Source organism: Leucoraja erinacea, chromosome 25 (genome assembly GCF_028641065.1).
Source record: "Leucoraja erinacea ecotype New England chromosome 25, Leri_hhj_1, whole genome shotgun sequence".
NCBI classification, from domain to species: Eukaryota; Metazoa; Chordata; class Chondrichthyes; order Rajiformes; family Rajidae; genus Leucoraja; species Leucoraja erinaceus.
In genome coordinates, this window is record NC_073401.1 from 27,352,794 (window position 1) to 27,376,188 (window position 23,395).

Here is a 23,395-nt window from a genome sequence, read left to right on the forward strand (position 1 = left end):
TGGATGATGCATCGTAATTGTTGGCCGCTTGCTCCAAACCTCGGTCTTAAGTTTCATGTAACTTAAGACATTATTATTAACCTGTTTGATTATATGCAAGTGCTGTAGAGGAATTGCATGCATTATTTCAAAATTGATAAATGGAATCAAAACACAAATAGCTGGAGTAACTCAGCAGGTCAGGCAGCATCTGTGGAGGGAATGGATAGATGACGTTTCTTCAGTCTGATTGTAATGGGGAGAAAGGGGGTGGGGGTGGGACAAAACTAAGTGATAGGTGAATGCAGGTGAGGGGGTATTGATTGGCAGATGGGTGTAGTAAGTGATAATGGTTAGACATGAAAAGAAGACAAAAGGTGTTGGATAAGGAGATAAATGGGAGGACTGCAATCTCAAAAAGATTTGCTTCTGTGGTCAAATCCTTGTCACAATTTGCCCATTCATTCCGACAGGATTGAATTGGATTGAAAAACAATTCGGGTTTTTCAGGCATTGTTTAAAAACATTCTAAATACTAACTTCTATTTGGAAATATTGGTTGAAATATAACGTGTATATAATGACCCAAATAAATGTTGATACCCGTTTGTCTGGGCTGTGAAGAACAATGGTGAAGTATTGTTATTGTAATCACAGAGAACTTTCAGAAGAAGGCACTGTGGGCTTTGACCTCTTAAAATTTGATATTTGGAACTCTATCTGCGAAGGACGAGAGTTTTGTTCATATTTACCCCTTGTTGTAGAGCATGCACTCTGATCTGTCAGGTGGCCCAATTACCTTGCAGGAATACATGGAGGTGAAAAACGCCCTCAGTGCTTCCGAGGCAAAGGTGCAGCAGCTGATGAAAGTGAACAGCAACCTGAGCGATGAGCTGCGTCTGATGCAGAAGAAAGTAAGAGACCTTTTTAGCCTCTCCTTGTAGAACTCGATAATATCCAGTTAGAACTCAGGAGTAACTTCCGTGAGTTCATATTCCTATACGGATTATTTTAACAAAAAGATTCCCATTATTAAATCTACATTTTGGAGAAGTCGGGAGGGCAGGATAGAAATTGGAGTGCTTTTTTCCAAGCACAGCTTCAGATATTAAGTCTGTATGTAGTATTTCACTGCCCTTCACATTTCTCACTGTTTTTCTGCTTTTTTTGGCTTGGTCCCTTGGCCTGCTACTCTTAAAACTCTATTCCTTTTGTTTAAACTTGCTGCTTCATTGCTGCACTCCATCCTTGGCATTGCCCAATAGTTAATGTAGGTTCAAACAGATCAAAGTGTTGTGTATGTTGTAAGATTAAATTGAAGTTGGGGCTGTTTCAATTAATTTTGAAACAATGGTACGAGTACTGGGGAATAAGGTCATAAGTGATAGGAGAAGAATTAGGCCATTCGGCCCATCAGATCTGCTCCTCCATTCAATCATGGCTGATCTATCTCTCCATTCTTCTGCCTTCTCCCCATAACACCTGACACCCATACTAATCAAGAATCTCTATCTCTGCCTTAAAAATATGGGTGCTATTCTGTTGGGATGGACTCCATGGAAACCAGTTGAATGGGAAACCATGCAGTATATGGAGATTTCTTAAAATGATAACCCAAAGTGTAAAATAATAACTAAGAGAAGTGGACATGACTCAAGTGAGGATAATGTAAATTTAAAATGATAACCCAAAGTGTAAAATAACAATTTGGGTAATAGGCTGCAGCAAGCAAGGAAGTGAGTTTCAGTCATAGTTTGGAAAGCAAAATTGCATCGAGGAACAATGGCATTGGGTTAGTGTAGGAAGGAGCTGCAGATGCTGCCATTTGGTTAAATTGATGAGGCTTATCATAATGCATGAAGCTTTCATAGTTCGATGACTTAATGGCACAAATAGAGATTAATGACTGATTCATTAAATACCTATTATTGTGACATAGTTGAATGCTGACCAAGGTTGGCAGGCATATTTTCCAGTGTGTCTGACATTTAGAAAGGACAAATAAAATGGAAAGGCACTGGAAAGGGGTGGGGCATATATAGCCCTGAATGTAAGGAATGACACGGTAGCAGGAGTGATGATGAATGATCATGGTTTAAAAAAAAAGACAAGCCACAAACCAGTAGGAGTAGGGTTCTGTATCAATAGGACATGAGCTTGTACCAAAGAGAATATACACGTACCTTTCAAAAGGTGACGAGGAGGAAATTATTTAGTCAGAGGGCGGTGAATCTGTGGAATTCATTGCCACAGACAGCTGTGGAGACCAAGTCGTTGGGTATCTTTAAGGCAGAGATCGACAGATTATTGATGAATAAGGGTGTCAAGGGTTATGGGGAGAAGGTAGGAGAATTGGGTTGAGAGGAATAGATAGATCAGCCGTGATTGAATGGCGGAGTAGTTTCGATGGGCCGAATGACCTAATTCTCCTCCTGACAGAGGAACTTATGGATAGTTATTATGGGTGTCTTTCATCTGGACTAGGAAAAAAGATAACCTCGTCAAAAAGTGTTAGATGCTCATAGAAGATTCAGACTTTTTCTGGAGCAGTATGTCGTGGAAACAGCAAGGAACAGGCTATTTTAAATATTGTATCATATAAAGTAAGACAAAATTACTTAGTAAACCCATGGTAAGAGCTCCTCTTTTTTAATGATTATATGGTGGGATACCAAATTGGAAAATTACAAAGAGATATGGGTGGGAAGGAGTAAAAAAGTATTTGCCTTTTTATGATTAGAACATAGTTGGGCGGCTTAGTGGCCCAGCGGTAGAGTTGCTGCCTTGCACCTCTTGCAGCGCCGGAAACCAGGGTTCAATCCCGACTACGGGTGTTGTCTGTACGGGGTTTGCATGTTCTCCCCATGACCTGTGTGGGTTTTCTCCAAGATCTTCAGTTTCCTCCCACACTCCAAAGATGTACAGATTTGTAGGTTAATTGGCTTGATATAAGTATAAGTTGTCCCCAGTGTGTGTGGGTACGATAGTGTTAAAGTGCGGGGATTGCTGGTCGGTGTGGGTTAGTTTGGCCTGTTTCCACGCTGTATCTCTAAACTAAACTAAACAACATGATGATGGGGAGGGGATAGCTGAAGGTTTTATATTAAGTAAGATGGTTCTCCGATGTGAAAAGATGAATCGTGTGTTATGCATATTTAAATATTGATTGATCCAACTGAATTTGTTTGTAGCTCTTTGCCTGTAATTTATTTGTTGCATAGTAAAACTGCTTGAGATGTTATGGTTATTATGGAGATTCTAATCACTCAGAGAAGGCAGATCAGGAAGTGAAATCTCAGAAGTGATAATTCAGTGTGTGTTTAATAATTAATTTTGGTCTGACCCAGATATAATCTGTTCAGTAGCCTGTAGCTCAGTAAAGGAAGTAATTCAATAACCATTTTACAATGGCTGTCAGATAGTAGCAAGATCTTAAATTACTCCATGTGCAGTTGATGCTAGTAATGGAAGCTGTTTGCAGTCTCTCTGAAGAGTAGAGGGAAGAAACTTGATCAGTTTGGCTCAGTGATTCATGAAAATGGCAGGGTAGTTTAAAGGGAATAGAATGACATTTCCAATCTGATCTGCAGTTTAAAAAAAAAAGAAATTAGCATATAACAGTTAACCTTGATGATTTCCTTTCCCTTGTTACAAATACGTTGTTGTAATTTCATTTTCAGTTGTGTCAGCAATCAAAAATTAACCCAGCAAGAATTATCATTAAATTTAACTTTTATCTGCCTTATTTGGTCCCATTAACAAACTAATAAGGACGCAAAGTGCTGGAGTAACTTGGCGAGTCAAGCAGCATGTCTGTAGAACATGGCAGGTGATGTTTCATGTCAGGAAGTTTTGTCTAATAAGTTGTAACTGAAAGATCTTTAGATTTTTTTTTTTTTAAGTGTGAAATATTTGAATAAGAGTTGAACAATCTACACAATTATTTAGAAGTGAAGTAGATCCTTCAAGGCACAAAATAATCCTTGATTATATTTATTAATTTATTATAATGTACTGGAAAATAAAAGACCTCTAAAATGCAAAATCATCTTTTTAATTGGACCAAGATGCCATATCCCAACACAATCTCTGCCTAAATTGAAAAAAACTTTTTTTGTCATTAATTTAATCTATTTATCTATAATCTATTGTATCTGCAAAAGTTATTTGGGTGGCAGCTGAAATAGTTTGTATTTAAATAGTGTCTCTTATCCCCTCGCACGGTGCAAAGCACATCACTGAATTTTAAATATAAACAGTGGGTGGATTGTGTAACCTTGCCCAAATGGCCATATTGTCTACTTTTGCATAGAAATAAACTGCAGATGCTGCTTTATATCAAAGTTAGACACAAAGTGCTGGAGTAACTCAGTGGGTCAGGCAGCATCTCTGAAGTAAAAGGATGGGTGACATTTCGGGTCGTGACCCTTCTCTTGACTGTGTGACATTTCGGGTTGGGGCCTTTCTTCAGACTACCATGACGTTTCGGGTCGGGGCCCTTCGTGATCCCTTTTCTCCAGAGATGCTGGAACCTGTGAAACCTGTAACTTATCAATACCTAATAAACCATTATCAGCTTTGTATATTCTAGATGCCTTTTGTATCTGTATCTTTATATATCAAGATGTAAGCAGTTCTCTACACAGCAGTAAGAAATGCTGTCATTTAATCCAGTCCCGTTGCCGTTGCATGGGCAGAGTAAAGAGCAAACCATTCCACGAATTATTGCTTTCACCAATTCAGGTTCCTTGCATAACTCGTGCTTTAAGGAGTAAAAGGGCTTAGTACAATTTATGCTACTGTAGTTAATATTCTGCACATGTTTATTATTTCAGAATGCCTCTTGTCCAAATTATTACACTGTATTTGGCACTTTTAATGGAGGTTTTTTTTATTGAAGGTATCCATTTATCTCAGTTCCAGTGTGTGTATATATATATATATATATATATATATATATATATATATATATATATATATATATATATATATATCTACATATATGTGTGTGTATATATATATGTATATATATACACGTATATATATATATATATATATACAAACACTTGCATTAAATTCTCAATACATGTAAAAATAGCTGTCTGCATACACACCTCCACAAATATATATATATATATATATATATTTGTTTGTTTGTTTGTTTAAATAGATCAGAATCTTGATGTATTGAGAATAAAGAAAGATATACTGTGGAGGTGTGTATGCAGACAGCTATTTACATGTATTGAGAATTTAATGCAAGTCACAAAAATATACTGTAGAATAATTAATGCTGCAGCTTCACATTTATTCATTTGATGACTATAAATTGCTGCTTTTAAACTGTGCTCTTTAATGTTATCTTGCTCTTTTTTTAAATTGTATTGTACCTTCAGACAGAATTCATGGTGAGTGTAAGCAGATCAGTCCGTGCTTTTGCTCCGCCTGCCTAATTGTGCATCTCCTCTATCTGTGTCTGACTCGGTCGGTATAGGCCCATTTCCTTTATAACATGCACAGTCCACTTTGCGGAGATCACCAAAAAATATTCCAGCTTGATTTGATGTGAGAAAGGATGATTGGTTGAAAAACATTTCTTTCAGCTCCAAACGTTGCAGAGTGAAAACACCACCCTCAGGCGGCAGGTCACTACGAATATCTATCAAGTTCCCACCTGTCCAGAGTACCCAGGTCCCTCCAATCCTTCATCCTTAAAACGGCGCCCGTCCGCACGTGGCAGCCGGCCTATGTCCATGTACGAAACTGGCTCTGGTCAAAAACCCTATCTCCCACTGGGGGACGTCACCTACACAAAGGACAGTATTGCAGGACTTCAGCCCTTCCCTCAACATGTAAGTAATTCACCATCAGCTCTGGTAAGCAACTCGTGCTTTTGTTCTTCCTTCTCCTTTTGTGCTAAGTTCTGACCTTTCCTTTGCAGCTTGCCAAATGCTGTCTTGATGTCTTCATACCTTTCTCCTACTACTATTTCAGTTTAGTGCAAAGCTAAGATTTTTTTTAATGAAAAATGTCTGGAAGAATAAAAATGACACCTAGGTCATGTTAACCTTTTTGTCCTAAACCTTTTTCCATTTTATTATTTCAGGACTTGTGCTAACATACTCATTGTAATTTCAAGAAATTAAAGACTGATAGACCTTCAACTAACTTGATTCGACCAGATGCTAACAGAGGGGGAAAAAAGAAAATGTCTGCTTGAACCACTAAATGGCATACAAGTATTATAAAACCGTGTTCTTAAAACAAGCAGATTACCTACAGCAGAGTAAAGTTAAATTTTGTCATGTTTCATTTTGTGTGTACACCACGAATGGCAACATTGACCGTGTAAGACCAGGTGCATCTCGATGCCTTGCCTGGTCTATGGCAATTTATCAGCTGGATTGTTGGAATTCAACTATCCCTTGGCTGGGGGAATGTGGGGTGAGGGTTACTGTCTCATCCTGTTGAGCACTGATGCTGGAGGCTCTGTACATTGTTTTTGGGTTTTTTTTTTAGGTGAGGATTGAATTGGGCTTGGCTATTCTGCTCTCTGTGATTCCAATCACTGCAGATAATCTGGCTCGCACCTTGAGTATGTTCCTGCACTATTTCCACTTCAGCTTCCAAAATCAGACATGCCTCGCTGCTATGGCCAACTTTCAAAGCAAGGTGGTCTCAAGTTAGAACAAAGTGTTGGCATAACTTTTTATTTCTGTAGAGTTAGTCCAGCACTTCCTTGTCTCTTTTTTGTGGAGTTACACCAGCACTTTATCTGTTTTTTGTAAACCAGCATCTGTAGTTGATCCGCGAGTTGCCATGTTCTGAGGCCCAGTCCCCATATGATTCTGATGGCCTTTTGAAAGTTTTTTTTTATCATTGTTTCCATCTCGGATCATATGAGACATTTGGGGCGGAACAATGGTAAAGCTGCTGTCTTACAGAGCTAGAGATCCGGGTTTGATCCTGACTACGGGTGCTGTCTGTACAGAGTTTGTACGTTCTCCCTGTGATCGCGTGGGTTTTTTCCCGGGTGCCCTGGTTTACTCCCACACTCCAAAGATGTACAGGTTTGTAGGTTAATTGACTTTGCTAACCAAAAATTGTAAATTGTCCCTAGTGTGTAGGATAGTGTTAATGTACGGGATACTTGCTGGCCAGCGTGGACTCTGTGGGGCTGAAGAGCCCGTTTCCGTGCTGTGTCTCTAAAGTCTAAACTAAAGTCTAAAAATGTAAAAGCAGTTGAGGTATATCTTAATTTTTTTTAATGAATAAATTATAAGTTAAAATAACTTTGAAAAGCACATTTATTTGGTGTAAATTTTAAGATATTAATTAAAATAAAGAAATGGACCAAACTATTTACTTTCATTTATCTGTTCAATGCAGGTGAGTGATCTTGTTCAAAGTGAAGTGGCTGTGCTAGGTACACTGGCTACGGCTAGCATGGAGTTGAGGTGTAGGGTACGAAGTATATCTGCCCCTTAGCTTAGTGTGATCGTGGAATAGCCACTGGACTTGGCAATGTGTAGGCACTGAAGCCCAATGACCCCTAAATTCATAATCTTAAATTACGTTTTTAATTTGCAGAATCAAGTGACCTTGCCGGCAGTTCTCTTCCAAACCATTTGGAAAATGCAAGTACCTTTCAACCTCTCGGCAATAATTATTTGGGCAAGGTTCCAGAATCAGTGCTCAGGAAGGTGGGCACAGAAATGGAGATGGCTGTAGATGTGAAAATATATTTTGCACAGCTTCAATTTTATCAATTTAAACATTTTGAAAGTAATATTGCATCTGAAACAAAATCCATCCCTTGAATTGCCTTATTAAATCACTTAATTGGAGTTTTTTTCATTTAGTATCTCAAAAATACACAGTTATTCTTTCAATCTCAAACTTTGGAAAATATTTCCAATTTGACCAGTTATGTAATTATACCAAAGATGTATTTGGAGGTTTAAGATCTTCTAGGTGTCAGTTTTATTGGTGCCACTGTTCATTCCATTATGTTACAGGTTGGATTCCTGCCACACATCGGCTTTGTTAGACTCATTATATCAGTGTTTAAACAAGAAAATCAATGTGTATATATATTGGTGATTTTACTCTTTTTGCATGGTCAATTTTTTTTTTACATTTTTAACCTGAGTTTTAGAATTTCAAAAATGGATACCATTTTGTTTGTTTTTAGGTTTGCCTTTTAGAGTATAGTAGTGCAAAGGAGGAGTTGGTAGTGTGAAAGAGGTGTTTATCTTAAAATATCTTGATAATACTGCCTGCCTTTTTCCTTATCTGCTGAAAGACATGCTCTCTCATACAACATAACTCTTGTCCTCCCTGTACAGAGTAAGAACATTGTTCCCCTAAATCTGACCCAAGCAAAATTTAGCTGTTTCAGTCATTGTTCAGATTCTAGTTTTAATTGCTAACCAGTTACAGAATTTATTTTCCACGGAAAGGTTGGAGTCTCAACAAACTTTGAATTTAAACAATGAACACCCCCTCTCCCCTCCCACATTTAGCAATGTTGGAAATTTTACTTTGCAGAATTCTGTACCAATTTCAAATAATTATGAGACCATCTGGTCTTGGGGGTGGGATGGTGAGAACATTTGGCCCATTTAGACCATGTATGATCTTTGAGTGAATTTGACGTCCCTGCATTTGCACCACAATTTTCTCTACCATATGCCAAATTGGGGTAAGGATAGAAACCTAAGAAATTGAAGCAGGAACAGGCTATTCGGCCTCTTGTGCCTGCTCTTCCATGCTGTGGGTCACAGGTGATCTTTTATCCCAGTACCACAATACTGCACCAACTCCATATCCCCAAATTCCCTGATATCTAAAAATAAATGGATGTCTTGCTTAAATAGGTGGGCTGTTTGTCCCGCTTAGGGAAAGAATTCCAGAGATTCTTTACTCTTTTGGTGTAAAACTTTCTTCTCATTGTAGTAGTGAATGGCAATTTTTCAGATTGTGGCCCTTGGTTATAGACACCCCAACCAGGGGAACTAACAGCCCTGCATCTGTTAGGCTCAAAACAATAGTTCCTGTGCCTCTCATTCCTGCAAATGGCAGAACAATTTAGGTCCGTTGAACTCGCAGGACAATTCCTCCATCCCAGGACTCAATGACGTAATCCTTTGTGTCCCCATTGCAAAAATGTCACTCCATAGATGGGAAGACTAAAACAAAACTGAGTTTTTGTATATTTAAATATTTTTACGTTCCTAAAATAGAAAGTTCCATTGGCATTGTTGGGTAAAATTAAGTTAGCATGGGCAATCTCTTCCAAATTGTTACTAAAATTGAATGCTTCACTTGAACCTGTCTGAACTAGAGGTAAATATATTTAAATGACTGAATCCATCCTCCTGATTTTTACTTCGTAAAATATATTTTTGTTGGTTTATTAAATAACAATTCAATGTAAATGGCCAAATGTGTGTCTGCCTTAGTCATAAGTTTAATTTTACAAGTTGCACATAGGATTATTTTTCCATGAAGTCTTGTTACTTTTAAATATTGACTTGTTAACTTATTTTCTGTGTAGGTATGCCAAGTAACAACCTTAAAACAAGAATTGTACTAAACATAATATTTGAATATGAACATTGAAAAAAATGTACCTTGTAAAGTAGAATTAGTTCTATTGGTCATTGTTCCTTTACATCTATTCATCTAATATCTATTCATTCAGCTGCATATCGAATTTGCTTTTCTTGATACTTCACTAGTTCAGGATCGTCCTGCAAGTAATGAAAATCCTTAGTTCTTCTTTAACACAATCTACCTTCTTTAACCTCTGTCCTGCTTCCTGTTCTTGCATCTCCAAAAATGGACCAGTGTCTTTTGATGGGTCTGAGGCAGTTATTTCTATTAGTACCAGGACATATAGGCATTTTTTCTTTTTACAGGTAGAAGGTGCACTTAGGTCAGGCCTGTCTTTCAGTCGGAATCCCTTTGTTCCAACAGCGGCCTCCACTGTGATATTTGCGTTCTCCAAAGACGTCTGGGTCCTGAGATAATTTGCAGACCCTCCCATTCAGTAACTGGATCACCGAAACCCAGATTCGTACAAGAACAATTGTCTTGTGTCTGAACAAGAAGCTTGGATTTTGTTCTCTGGATTTTAGTATCCAAAGAAATGACAGCAAACAAGAGGATGTTTCTCCAGGATTAACTGAAAATGAATCAGAATGAATTGTTGCATTGGAATAGACATAGGATGCATGATATAAATTCTTCATATTTTTAGATCCAGTCGCTTTGATTTCACAACATTAAATTACTGCATTGATTTATGCTGGAAAACCACCTTCTGAGTCAGGTGCTTAGGTTTCCCTTGCAGCACTAACCACATTCTTTGTCACTTGTAGAGTTATGGAGCAACACTGGTCCTTCCGTCCAACAATTGTCAACCACCTATTTAAAATAATCCTGCATTAATCCCATTTTTAATTCTTCCCACATTCTCATCAACTTCCCACACTATCCTACTAAGGACAATTTACAGTAGCCAATTAGCCAACCAACAACATATCGGTTTGTAGGTTAATTGGCTTTGGTTTAAAAAATCTTAAATTGCCCCGAGTGTGTAGGATAGTGCTAGTGTACAGGTGATCACTGGGAGACAGAGACTTTGGTGGGTCGAAGGACCTGTTTCCGTACTATATCTCTCAAATCTAAAGTAAAATCTAAACAATCCTCCAGTCACAGCCATTTTTGGTTTGAATTTATCTTTTCCCCCTGGGATCCCATGGGATTAAACCTTTTGACCAGCCGACCCCATGAAATCTTGTTAAAATCCCCGTAGTCTATCTCAAACATCGTGTTCACTGACTTTCCTTGTTACTTCCTTTAAAAAGAACACAACTGTTAGTTAAATATAACCATCCATGCCAACCTATGGAAATTAATTGCCTATCATATTTCCAAGTTTTCTGATGCAACAAGACTAGTAGAATTCTGAGTAGAGAGGGCAACGTTACAGAGGCATCGCGGGGATATAGGAATGCGATGCGGGTGGGCAAGAAAGTGACAGATGCATTACAGTGTAGAAAAATATGAGGTCATTCACTTGATCACAAAAACAATTTTTTAATTTTTTTTTTTTTTTTTAATGGTGAACGATAGGAAATGTCTAAAGGGAATCTCGGCATCCTGTATATATTCTAGGTTTCAGTAACTCGTTGACGCACCAAGCAATTAAGAAAGCAAATGTTGGCCTTTGTTACTAGTGGATTTGACTTCAAGAGTAAAGTGTCTTGCACCCTGCATAATTGCTTTGAAACTCCACCCAGAACTATATTGTGCAACTTTGATCTCCTTACCTACAATATATATACACTTGCCATAAGTATATAGGTAAAAGATTCACTAGGCTGGTTCCTGGGAATGCATACTTGCCACAGGAGAACAGATTGAGCAAGAGGATTTGGCTCGAAGGCCATTCGGCTCGAAGGGCCGAACGGCCTACTCCTGCACCTATTTTCTATGTTTCTAGGATGAAAAGGGGATTTTATTGACTCAAACAGAATCATTCAGGGCTCGATAGATTGGATGCAAGATGGATAATCATCACAGATCAGTCTCGGGGTAAAGAGTGGGCAGAAGATGACGAATTTTTTGAAATTACTGACCTGTGAAAACATTGAGTGCATTACAAACAAATAATACGTTTCTGTTGAAAGGAAATGAGGGACCTGTGGATAGTTTAAGGAAATGGTGCTGAGATACAAGAGAAGCATGATCGTGCATGATTGGTAGAGCAGACAGTAGTTTTGAAGGACTAGATGGCCTATTCACATTAAGTACATAGTTCCCTTTATTTATGAAGATCGCTGCAAACTATCCATCAAAGAACTTTCCTGTATCCTTCATCTCTCCACATAGCTAACCTTTTGTGCTTCACAGACCTTTCCACCATTATCTTCTTACTTATTGTGTACTTGCAAAAGCATCTTTGGGGATTTCTGCGATTCACTTGTGGACATTCACGCCCTCTCTTTGCTTTTTTTAATTTGACCACTGCATTTTTCACAAACTTGGTCCTCATCATCTGGACTCGGGCTTCCTCTGGATAGCAAAATACAAGTGCAGATGCCTCTGTGGCCCTCTCCCTTGCACTCAGTACACTGCCCAAATAAAGATAATTAAGCACTTGTAATGTTCTAAAACCATTAACGCAATAAAGTATCTACGAGGAAATGGCATTTGGCTCCTAGTTCAGTTGAATGTTTGAAAGTTATTAGCGCGCCTCAGTTTTGAAAGCACGAGGTACTCCCACGATCACAAAGGTCATTCCCTACAAAAGTCACTTGAGACAAGTGGTCTGGAAACTGATTGCCATATTTATATAGACAATGATTGACTCATTGATGTGTACATGTATATAGATATATTTGAAAAGAATTTCAAGATTGGATCTGGGTAATCGGTGGATGAAGAGGATTGAGTGTACTGTTGTAGGCTTTTTGTAGTGTCATTATTGCTTTTTTTGTTCATCCCAAAAGTACAAATAAACTGCAATCTAATCACTCCTGTATCAGAATTCCTGGTTTCTAATTTGTTTCATTTTATTTTTTTTGAAATCATGTTTAATGAACATTTTATAGAATCCTTTCCTAGATATTTACCAAGACCTTCCTCATCACTGAATTTATACTTTCAACCATGGTCATTTGGGAAAAAAGTTGCAAGTGAAATGCTGGTTGGGAAGAGATCACCCGGGCTTGAAGGGCATTCCTAAGATGTGCAGGTTTGTAGGTGAATTGGCTTCTATAAATTGTCCCTGGTTTGTAGGATAGAAAGAACTAGTGCAAAGGTCGACAGGGACTTGGGGGCCCTGAAGGGCCTGTTTCCACGCTGTATGAACTAAACTAAAGGTGCATGCTCTTTGAGTTAATTGATAAATAAGAATGTACTTCATTTTAGTGCATCTGTTGGACATAAACTTGGTCAAGATTAAATAATTTCATTTTTTTCATTCAGCGCTGTGTTCATAACTTTACAATATTACCAATTCTACTTGTTACCATACTGATATAGTTTTCTATTCAACTCTTAAGTCTTGTTGGTTGCTTTGACGTATTTTTGCACTAACTTTCTAAAGTGCACGTTTTACAGTATTAAGCAATGTCTGTGTGCAAAAACTTGGCATACCTATAAGTTTATAGTCTGTGGACTCATTCTCTCTCATTGTGTTTATCTTGTGTTTGATTTTTTTGCCCGAGTGTTTTCTTATTTCCCCTTTCAGATTGGGAGGAGTGCCTTTGTGACCTCCTCTTCATCTTTACCCTCCTTCCCTTCCACGCTTTCATGGTCCCGGGATGAGAACACTCGAAGGGTTAAGTACCTTCTCAGCAAGTCTGCACTGTGGAGGAGGCAGTGACACCAGCAGTGCCTGTTGCACCTTTTCCCTCCTTTTCCCACTTCTCTTTTTGCTTCTGCATGTATAGTCCCTTCCACCGGAGTATCTACTGCATACCGAGTTGCATATTCCTGATTGTCTTTTCTATCTTTCACTTTTTATCTTTCAGTTTATTAATCCTGCTTGCTCCCAACCACGGGACACATGGCACACTTAACAATTAGCTCTTCAGCCATCAAAGCTCGATCCTTTGCTACAGCACAGCTTCTGCATAGCTTTCTATTCAAAACATACACATGCTGCTCTAATCATCAGCAGGTGAATCATTGCCCAGTGCTACACTGAGCATTGTGGAGTAGGCATGTTTGCAGGTTCAATCTATGGATTAGCTGATTTCAGCCAGAATTCCCCGACGATTTTCTCTTCACTGGTCCCGGAGACAAGGATTCATGTCATATCGCCTGAGCACAATCGGTTTTTGAGTAACTCATTTAGCCGTGATACATGTGTAAGCCACGACAACGATCACTGACAAACCATCCAACCAAGCTGGACAGCCCTTGCCCAAAGCCCATACTTCAAACGTAGATTTAGCTGACAAACAATCCAAGAAGCAAAAACATTTATAAGCACCCAGTTTCCAGAGTGCCTGAGGTTAACTAAATCATAGGCAAGAGAAAGACCTTTGGCAAAGTGTCAGCATGTCTCCGCTTGGGATTAGATTAAAACACACACATAGCCATCATGGGACCTTGGCTATAATGGTTTACTCTTGCACTGAATGACACACAAGGTGAATTGACACCAATTAATGGGTGAGAATAGTGCGTTTTAAAAATTGAGGAATAAATGTACATGCACTACTCAATTATTGAGGCATATATCTAAAACTAATGCAAGTTGTGTAATGTTTAACATTTCTTTCTGAATCCCACAATCTAACATGGAAACCAGGCATGCTTTTCACTGGATTAAAATTAGAAGAATGCTCAGAGTTCTTTAAGTGCTTTTGTAGTCTGTGTGAATATGAATTGGGATCGCCATGTAATTTGGTTGCTATACCATGAGTTGAAAGCTTTCATAAGTACGGCATTGACTTCAAAAGTTTGCTCCATCCCCTAAAAAATGCTTCCGTTGCAAATACATTTTCAGACTTTAATGGAGCTTTAAATGAAGTGTGACTGGTGCTGGCTAAACTGAGCTCCTGTAGAGCTCCCCGGTGGCATAGACCTGGAATAATGTCACAGTTTATCCACTAGAAATCTCATGATCCCATTACCAGCACTGAAGATGGGACATGTTAAATTAGATGGATAACTATTTTTGGTGCTGGACTTAATGGGAGGAGACTGACTATACTTGATTTGGAATTGGGTATTAGGAACCATTTTAATAATCAGTCGAAACTAATTGGCATCTTGCCTTTTATAAGATATAATCCGCCTAGACGAATAATTTTTCAGCACACCATCATTACACAAGTGATACCAGCCACCATGCAGCACAGTTTCATTAGCATCTTGCTTTGTGCATGGTCTGATTTATTGCCTATTGAAGCATGTACTTTTACGCTTTTAAGATGACTGCTTTTGAAACAAAAAATAACTCTTTTCTCCAAAGTCGGATATGTCTGATGTTATCTGAATAAAAAGCTGATTTGTGTTGAATGTGTTTCTTTGTCTTGGTGCCAAATGAAAGCCAGCTAATATTGTGGAATTGCTTGACTTCCATATAAGACTTTGGTATTTACAAACGTTGAGAAACATGAATATGTTGCTAGCAGTCCAAATATTAATATCTACCATTAATTATTCATGCCCTTCAAAAAAAATGTTTAAAGGTAGTTTTAATTCGGCTAAAATGAGAAAGCCACTTCAATGTACTGAACACAGCTAATTTGTAAATATTTATTTTTAAATGTATCCTTGGTTAAAAGTGCGAGGAATCTTGACAAATCGCATCCATATAAATTTAGGATTATATTTTGAGACATGGTTAGACTTTGTTCTTAAAATTGATCCATTCCTCAAGGATAATGTCCAAACTAAGACTTTTTTGTATTTGATGACTGATTGTTTCGTAACGGGCTTGCACTGTGATAACTTGTGCTTTCCAACGTATGTTCTTTATCCAAATTTGAGTTAAATATCCCACGCACTAAATATTTCCGTATTGATGTGTGACAAGAGGTAGTCCATGGAGTGCAGTGGAAAAGCAAACTCCTTTATGTAGCATCATGTCCCTTCTCCCCCACCTCAGTCTTTCCAATGTGACACTTTATAATTTATCTCAAAAGATGCAAATTCTGCTGCAAATTCTTACCATTAGCTTGAAAAATAGATACATTTCTGCATTTTATGCATTATTGCATTAGTTCAAACGTTTCATGATTTTAATTACTACCCAAAAATTTTCTGCTATCGACTCTAGTTTGCATGCATTTTTTGGTTTCTGTTTGGGTCCGGGCTGTATTTCATCTAATAATTGTGAACATACTGTATTGTTTGCATCTTGGTGTTTGTTTTAATTTCTTTTAGGCATCAAAACTTGAGAAACAAAACAGCATGCCAGATAGTGACTACGATAATGCAGCAAATAACTCGGAACTGGATGAGACAGGGTATGGATTAAATTTACCAGAATAAGGCACACAGAAGATTCACATGGTTATTTATATAAAATAGTCAACTGCCAAGAAATAGTTTCCAAGCTAGTCTTTACTGCTTTCAAATTCACCATAAGTAACATTTATTATCCCAGTAATAGCTCTGATCTCCAATTTCTTGCTGACTGAGTGGGAACCATGCTCTTAGCTTGCAAAGTTATTATAGGAGTGATAGTATGAACTTCCTATGGTTACTACAATAAACTTGTGGTTAGACTAGTGAGGAATTAGACTCTGCCATTTTTCATGTCCTTCCAATTTGTTTTAAAGATTGATTATGGATTAATAGTTTAAATAAAATATGCTGAATGCATATCCACAGGATGTTTGCAATGATAAAATGAATGATGTTCTGGTGATGAGTGGGATGCACTGTAGAATGAGCTACGAATAGTCAAAGGAAATTATAGGAAATGATAGGGGTCCTTCTTTAACAAACATACACATTACAATCAGTAGTATGCTACTTGGCCCCTCAAACGTTCCCCGCCATTCAATAAATTATATTCTAATAGTGACCAAGTCAGCAATCCCATTTAGCCTCGGTAGTTAATTTACTCTTACTCCTTCCAAGTATCTGTCTATTTGCAGTATTATTGCATTCAAGTTCACTTCTTCCGCTGATCAGTTAAAAAAATGTTCAATCCTCCAAAAGAGAATCTTTCCCTTCTTAAATGGGGAATTCTGTATTACAAAATAATAATCATTGGTTATCCCATAGGTGGAATTACCACTTGAAATCTCTTGTTTCAATTATTTTTCACTGTATTCTTCCGAATGCTAGCCTAGCCTGTGCAACCTTTCATCATCCATTCAGGACAAATCACCCATTCCAGATATCAAACGAATGAACATAGCACATTTAAATTGAACACTTCATTCAATTCCAGCCCCTTCCTCCACATCAACCATATAGCTATGGGAACTTGGATAAGCCCAAGCTATGCCAGAAATGCAGCCAAAACCACAGAGTTACTCCAGTACTTCTGTGTGTTTGTTATAAGAAGGAGCATGGTTCATGGGGACAAAAAGCACACAATGAAACCAAAAGAAACAGTCAAACTGAAAGGCTGAAAGGGGAAGGGAAGATGTCTCAAGATACACAACCTTGCAGTACATCTGTAACTGCCTGTTATTTTCCATTTCTATCCTGCATTATACTTCACATAATCCCTTCCCTTTCTGCTTATCTTCTGTCTCCATGTCAGAGAGAATAATATTAAGAAACATCCATTACAAGTCAACAAAATTTCCCACCTCTCTGGCTCCTGTTTTTTTTCTCCCCCCCCAGTTTACTTGCGCCAATGAATTCCACGCGTGCGCCTCCGAGATGTTTCCCTTCCTGAATTGTGACGTTGCCTACACTTCGTTGGTAACATGAGTCTTGATTGGACCTTATTTATTCCCAGCACCTTTGGCTTCACCCCCTCTCCCAAACCAATAGAGAATAAAACTGCTCCGGTCCTTACCTTGCATGCAATCAACCAATCATCCTTTGCAAATTCTGCCAGCTTTGACTAGATTCCACCACCAGGGACATCTTCTCTTATCCTTTAGCATTTCAGTTGAACTGTTTCTTTAGGATTCCATATTGTGCTTTTTGTCCCCATCAATGGCATGATAGCGCAATGGTAGAGTTGCTGCTTTACAACTCCAGAGACCTGTGTTTGATCCTGACTACGGGTGCTGACTATATGGATTTGGTATGTTTCCCCCCGTGACCCGCTTGAGTTTTCCCCGGGTGCTCTGGTTTCCTCCAACACTCCAAAGATGCACAAGTTTGTAGGTTAATTGGCTTCGGTAAAATTGTAAATTGTCCGTACTGTGTGTAAGATAGTGTGCGGGGATCGCTGGTCGGCGCGGACTTGGTGGGCCGAAGGGTCTGTTTCTGCACTGTATCTCTAAAACTAAACCTTTTATTTTGGGTTCCACAGTGTGCTCTTTGGTCCCCATCAGCAATTCACCTTCCTATAGCATAAAGCGCAAAGTGCTGGTGTAACTCTGTGGGACTAGCAGAACCTCTGGAGACATGGATAGGTGACATTTCGGATCTGGAGGCTTCTTCAGCACTTTCCCACACAACCTGTCCTTTTTAAACTCTTCCCTTTGCACCGTCCAGAGACCCAGACATGTCTTCTGGAATGGCAGGCGCTTGCACGTCCAACCTAGTGTACTGTATACGATGTTCACATTGTGGACTCCAGTACATTGGAGACGCCAAATGGGGATTGGTAACCACTTTGCGAAACACCTGCAGTCAATCTGCAGCGGTGGATCGAATCTCCCTTCTATCCGCCAGTTTAATTTTCTGACCAATCTGCCTCTAGCCTTCCACACTTACAATGAAGTTTTATTTCCATCTTCCACCTAAACAGGCTGCAGCCTTCTGGACTCTATATCAAATCCTACAGCTTCAGTTAACTTGCTTTCTCTGTATCAGAACTGACATTAATTCTGTGGATCATCCATCTGTGATAATGATTTTTTTATTTTTTTATTTTTGCATTAGCACAGTGCAGCCTGCTGGGCATTTCATACAGCTCTGCATTTCACAGCGTTCATGTTCCTCTTTTTGTACTCTCTCTCAAATTCCCCTAATTTTTTTTGTCATTTGCCTTTTTTCCCCCCCTCTCTCTCCCTCCAACTATTGACCTATTGACTGGATGATCTTTACAACTTGCTTCATTCTCTCAACAATTCCCACCCAACATTACCCCGCATTTAAAATTAACTTGATTTGTCTCTTTCTCAGTTCTAACGGAGGGTTTCTTGATGTGAAATGTTAAATGTTTCTCTCTCCACAGATGCTGTCCGACCTGAATGGTCTCAGTATTTTCTATTTCAGATCTCCAACATTTGCGGATTTTAATTTGCGCTTGCATCCATCCTCAAGGAGACCAGTACTCTACACAGTACTCTAGCTGTGGTCTCACAGACACTCTGTATAACGGAAGCATAACCTGCTTTTATATGCTATTTCCCCTGGCAGTTAGCAATAACATTAGCAATCAGCTTTCCTAATTATTGGCTTTGCCTTTGTTCTAGACTTTGTTGAACTTTGAGCACTAGGGATACAATTCTCACTTAAAATATTGACCTGTTTTCTTTCTTTCTGCCCAATACAAGCTCTTGCCGAAAGGGTAAGCCTAAGAGCATAGGTCGGCACGGGGAGAACCCTATTCTGGAAGCGGATGATCCAGATGTGGAACCAGATTCCACGCTCCCCAGTACGGAGGATGTCATTCGGAAAACCGAGCAAATCACAAAAAATATTCAGGAGCTGTTGCGTGCTGCACAAGAAAACAAGCATGAGAGGTGAAATATTTACTGTTGGGTTATTTGACTGATGTAATCAACTACTCCAGGAGTTATAAGGTGATGAAGATGTGGAGCAGGTTGTCATTAATGCTCTTGTGCTAGCTCCCTGCAGTTCATCTTAATGTCAAAACAGAGGATGGACAAATTGTCCTCCATGTGGGCGATGGGTGATATTGGGGTATTGTGTAATAGTGGTGGCACAGCTGGTAGTGCTGCAGCCTCACAGCTCCAGGGACCCTGGTTTGATCGTGACCTCGGGTACTATCTGTGTAAGTTTGCACGTTCTTGCATATCATTGTAAAAAATGCAAATTATTTTGATTGTGTGTACTCAGTTTCAGCTCTGTAATTTCCCATTTTACAATGTTATTTAAAAAGATCTCACCTCATTTTCCTCGTCCAATACGGCCTATGGTGGCAATTCTTTTGTATCTCCCATTTTTTTTCCCACCCATTTCAGTGAAGCTTCATCCAACATTGGCAGCCAACCAACTTTTTTCATCCTAAGCATGTTCTTCTACTTTGCCATCTCTGTGGGTGCTCCTGACCTTTCATCTTTTATTTAAAAAAATTTTTTTTTTTTAACTTTGAAACCTAGATTCCAATTTGATTACGGAAGGGACATTAAACTGGTACATATGTAATTGCAGCAGACTGCTTTGATATCTGGTTGCTATTCTTTCCCGCTCTACGAAAGGGTGGTGTCTTCAAACATACAATTAGTTGGATGGTGAAAGTACACAGAGCAGTCTTGAAAGTGGGAATTGTTGGGAAATGTGGCCACTTGTGCCAACTCTGCTTACTGTTGAACTAATAAGAAAATGAATTTCTTATTCTTGAGGATTAAACCTGGGATTTCCTTGGACTCTCTAAGTTAATATAACTCTAATATCCAGTGAACGTCCAATTCCTGCGAGCTTATTTTCTTCTTTGCAAAAAAGGATAGCAGCAGGAGGAACTCAGCATGTCAGGCAGCATCTGTGGAGGAAGATGGATGTAACGTCAAGACCCTTCATCTCAACTGGGGACTTTTTTTACTACGATTTCACAATCTGCAGTCTCTAGTGCCTTCATTTTCTTTTCTTTTATGAATCCAGCAATTAATTTGTGGTTTTCTGAATAATGCTCCACTAGGGATTAATGCAAAACAGATAAGCATGCAAATTGGAGATATTCCTGATCTAATTGGATTATTTCAATACCAGGCGATGGTAATGCAGTAAATCAAAGAATATTGACAATAATATCAAAGATGATGGCTTGGTAGAGTTCCTTAAGTCTGTAGTCTGCAGGAATTTGTATTGACACTGGCTTGAATCATTAAATCCAACTGTCCATGTTGGTCCATTTTTAGAACAATACCCTTGCAAACCTCAATAGTAACAACCAAGTACTTTCTTTAAATTCATCCCTACCAGGCAATCTAACTGGAATCATTTCAGAAAGTGTGTGGTTACATGCACTCACTGGTGAGTCTTGTGTCTTTGCAGTGTTGTCTTAACTTCCTCAAGAAGTCCACTCCTCCACAGTCATTAGATATTAAATTTGTTTCGACTTTAAATAAACAAACCAATTGTGCGATGCACGTATATCGGAATTGTTGTTCTCGTCAGCTATTTGCTGTAACCCATGCTGTTTTTATTTTGTCTTTTTTTAACTTTGATTTGATTTTCGCTTTGCAATCTGAATTCATTTGTGCAATCTCTTCTTTCTCTTCTTCCTCTCCCCTCCTCTCTCTCTTTCCCTCCCCTCCCGCACCCATTTTTGCTTCCGACCCCTGCCTTCCCTACGATCCAGCCGGCAGATTGAACGCGAGAGCCTGCGCAAGTTGAGGCACAGCCTTGGCTGTTTCAGTACGTTGGTTCTGCGGGCCGACAAATCTTCCCTTCAGCCTCTGACCCTGCAGCAGCAGCGGCCTGACCCTGCCACCTGGTACTCTGACCTCTGTCTCTGCCTCCCAGGCACTCCACCTTTTCTCTTCTTCCCTGCATGATTGTCACTGTGGTTTGTTAAAAGTATCAAACTTTGTGGAAATAATTGATTTAGTACCAAAAAAAAACTATTGCATAGAGACCAATGGCTAAATTGCAGAATAATATATCTCAATTCCACTTATGTAATCTGAATTGATGTATGTTAAAAATTGTGGTGGATGTATACTTTATAATGCCTGCCAGGGTGTCCCTTTTTGCCTCCACTTTGGTCTGGTTTGCTTCATAAATGCAGTAACTAATTTTCATGTAAGCAAAACAATCTGGTGTGTGCACGCTGAACTGATTTAACCTGAAATGAATGTCTGTGCTTTATGCCAGAAAATAGCCAAGGGATTATTCTTAACTATATCTAATGCCTTCGTATGGAAGATGCCTCTGTGCGGGCATGCAACGAGGACAGGATTAGAGCAAAACACAAACTGCTGGAGGAACTCAGCAGGTTAGGCAGCATCTGGTGAGGGAATGGACAGGCAACGTTTTGGGTTGAGACCCTTCTTCAAACTCTGGACAGGGTTAGACTCGGTTCTGATATTTGTGCCTACTGCCACCCACTGTAAAAGTATCAATGCCAACTCTATTAAGCTACAGTAATTCTGGTATATTGCTCTCTTCTAAAGAGTAGGAAAGGTCATTTTAAATCTAACAGAAAATGGTTACCGTCACTTCATACAAATGCAACTTATTTTAAATCCTTACGGATTTCTTAAAGGATGTACCAAACATTGCAACCTCCAGGGTGAATGAACTGTTCATAACCCTCACAGGAAAAGTGGAAGTTTGCTTCCAAGACCCTCCATGATGTGACTGTCATTAACCAGGCTGTTCAAGTGAAATTAGCCCAAGACCTTGCTCCACTGGAAATTGCCTTGTATTATCCTTCAGTCTGCCTGCCAGTTTACAGCAGTTGTATAAAGGTTCCCTGCCCATCTATGTGACCTGGCACACATGAATATCTAAACTTAGAAGTAATGAAAAGTTTGTATTTATAAGATCACAATCCAAGGCAAATATTAAACAAATGCTTAGGTATTCCAAAATCCAATTTTTGTTGTGATTTATTTTGTTGCTAGAACAATAACTGTAAATTGACACTAAACCTAAATTGGCACTGATCTGCAAAATATTTATCCTGAATTTAAGTGATCAATGGGCTGAGGTCACAGTGAAAGGGTTCTGTTTTTGAAACACCTCAAAACCTCTGGTTCCCAACGTTACCAGTTCTTACTTGTAAGGAACATTTAGCAACATATTAAAAATTATTAAAATTGAAGTACGTATTAAAAGATAACAGAAGTGCTTAAAGTCTAAAATTATATTCATATGCAATGTTCTTTTTTTTGCTTCCAATTCCACAACTATTGAAACTTGCTGGGAAATCTCCGCTATGTGGGCTCTGAGGCATGACTAACTAGAATCCAGCAGTGTAGCAAACTGACAGATTTGGTGCTCCAAACCTCTCAGTAAATATAGAGATTAGTCTGGCAGGGCATGCACGGAAATCATGAGCTTCCAGCTGTTTAAATTGCTCGACAATGACAATTCTATTCAGAGCTGCGGTACCATCTGTGCTTGATATAAAGCACTGAGCCGGAATGATCACACCTCTGGTCCAAATGGACATGTTGGTTAGATACATCACGGAGCTCTCCTCCACATTTAAATCATTGTTCCCTTAGTTTAAATATACAAGTGGTTTTAGAATTTATGAACCAAGGAGACAACAAGACAACAATGTAAAAGAACAGACGTTTCTTAACTTTACACCCATATAATTCACTCAATCTAGACCAGTTAGTACAAATTTTTAACACTAGTTGAGTTCTGTTACTTTGGCTTTGTGGACTTGCTTGACAGGTCCCAGAGGTCAAATTCAACACCCTTCTGTGAACTTTCATTGACATTGCATGCCCATCTCAGTCACAGGATTAATTTTCCTAACAACCATTTTAGTGGAGACTTGTTTGAGTATTAACTTTAACTCAAATCTTGTGCTGGCGTTTGAATTGAATGACTAATGGTTTATTTTCCTCCCTCTTACCCGCCCCTTCTGTTGTACTATTGC

General features: G+C 38.9%; 1 protein-coding gene across 14 annotated transcripts in view; it reads left to right on the top strand.

Moving 5' to 3' along the window:
- Positions 1–23,395, top strand: part of git2a (G protein-coupled receptor kinase interacting ArfGAP 2a) — a 65,323-nt gene that overhangs the window by 37,682 nt on the left and 4,246 nt on the right. For 2 of the 14 annotated variants that reach the window (XM_055655341.1, XM_055655342.1), the window contains exons 14-19: positions 786–893; positions 5,583–5,831; positions 13,244–13,333; positions 15,895–15,977; positions 19,149–19,337; positions 21,137–21,271. In XM_055655341.1, the coding sequence (XP_055511316.1) occupies positions 786–893; positions 5,583–5,831; positions 13,244–13,333; positions 15,895–15,977; positions 19,149–19,337; positions 21,137–21,271 (854 nt within the window). Of the gene's footprint in view, positions 1–785; positions 894–5,582; positions 5,832–6,085; positions 12,531–13,243; positions 13,334–15,894; positions 15,978–19,148; positions 19,338–21,136; positions 21,272–23,395 lie in introns of those variants that run through there. The other 12 variants (XM_055655345.1, XM_055655343.1, XM_055655348.1 and 9 more) reach the window with 12 other exon arrangements.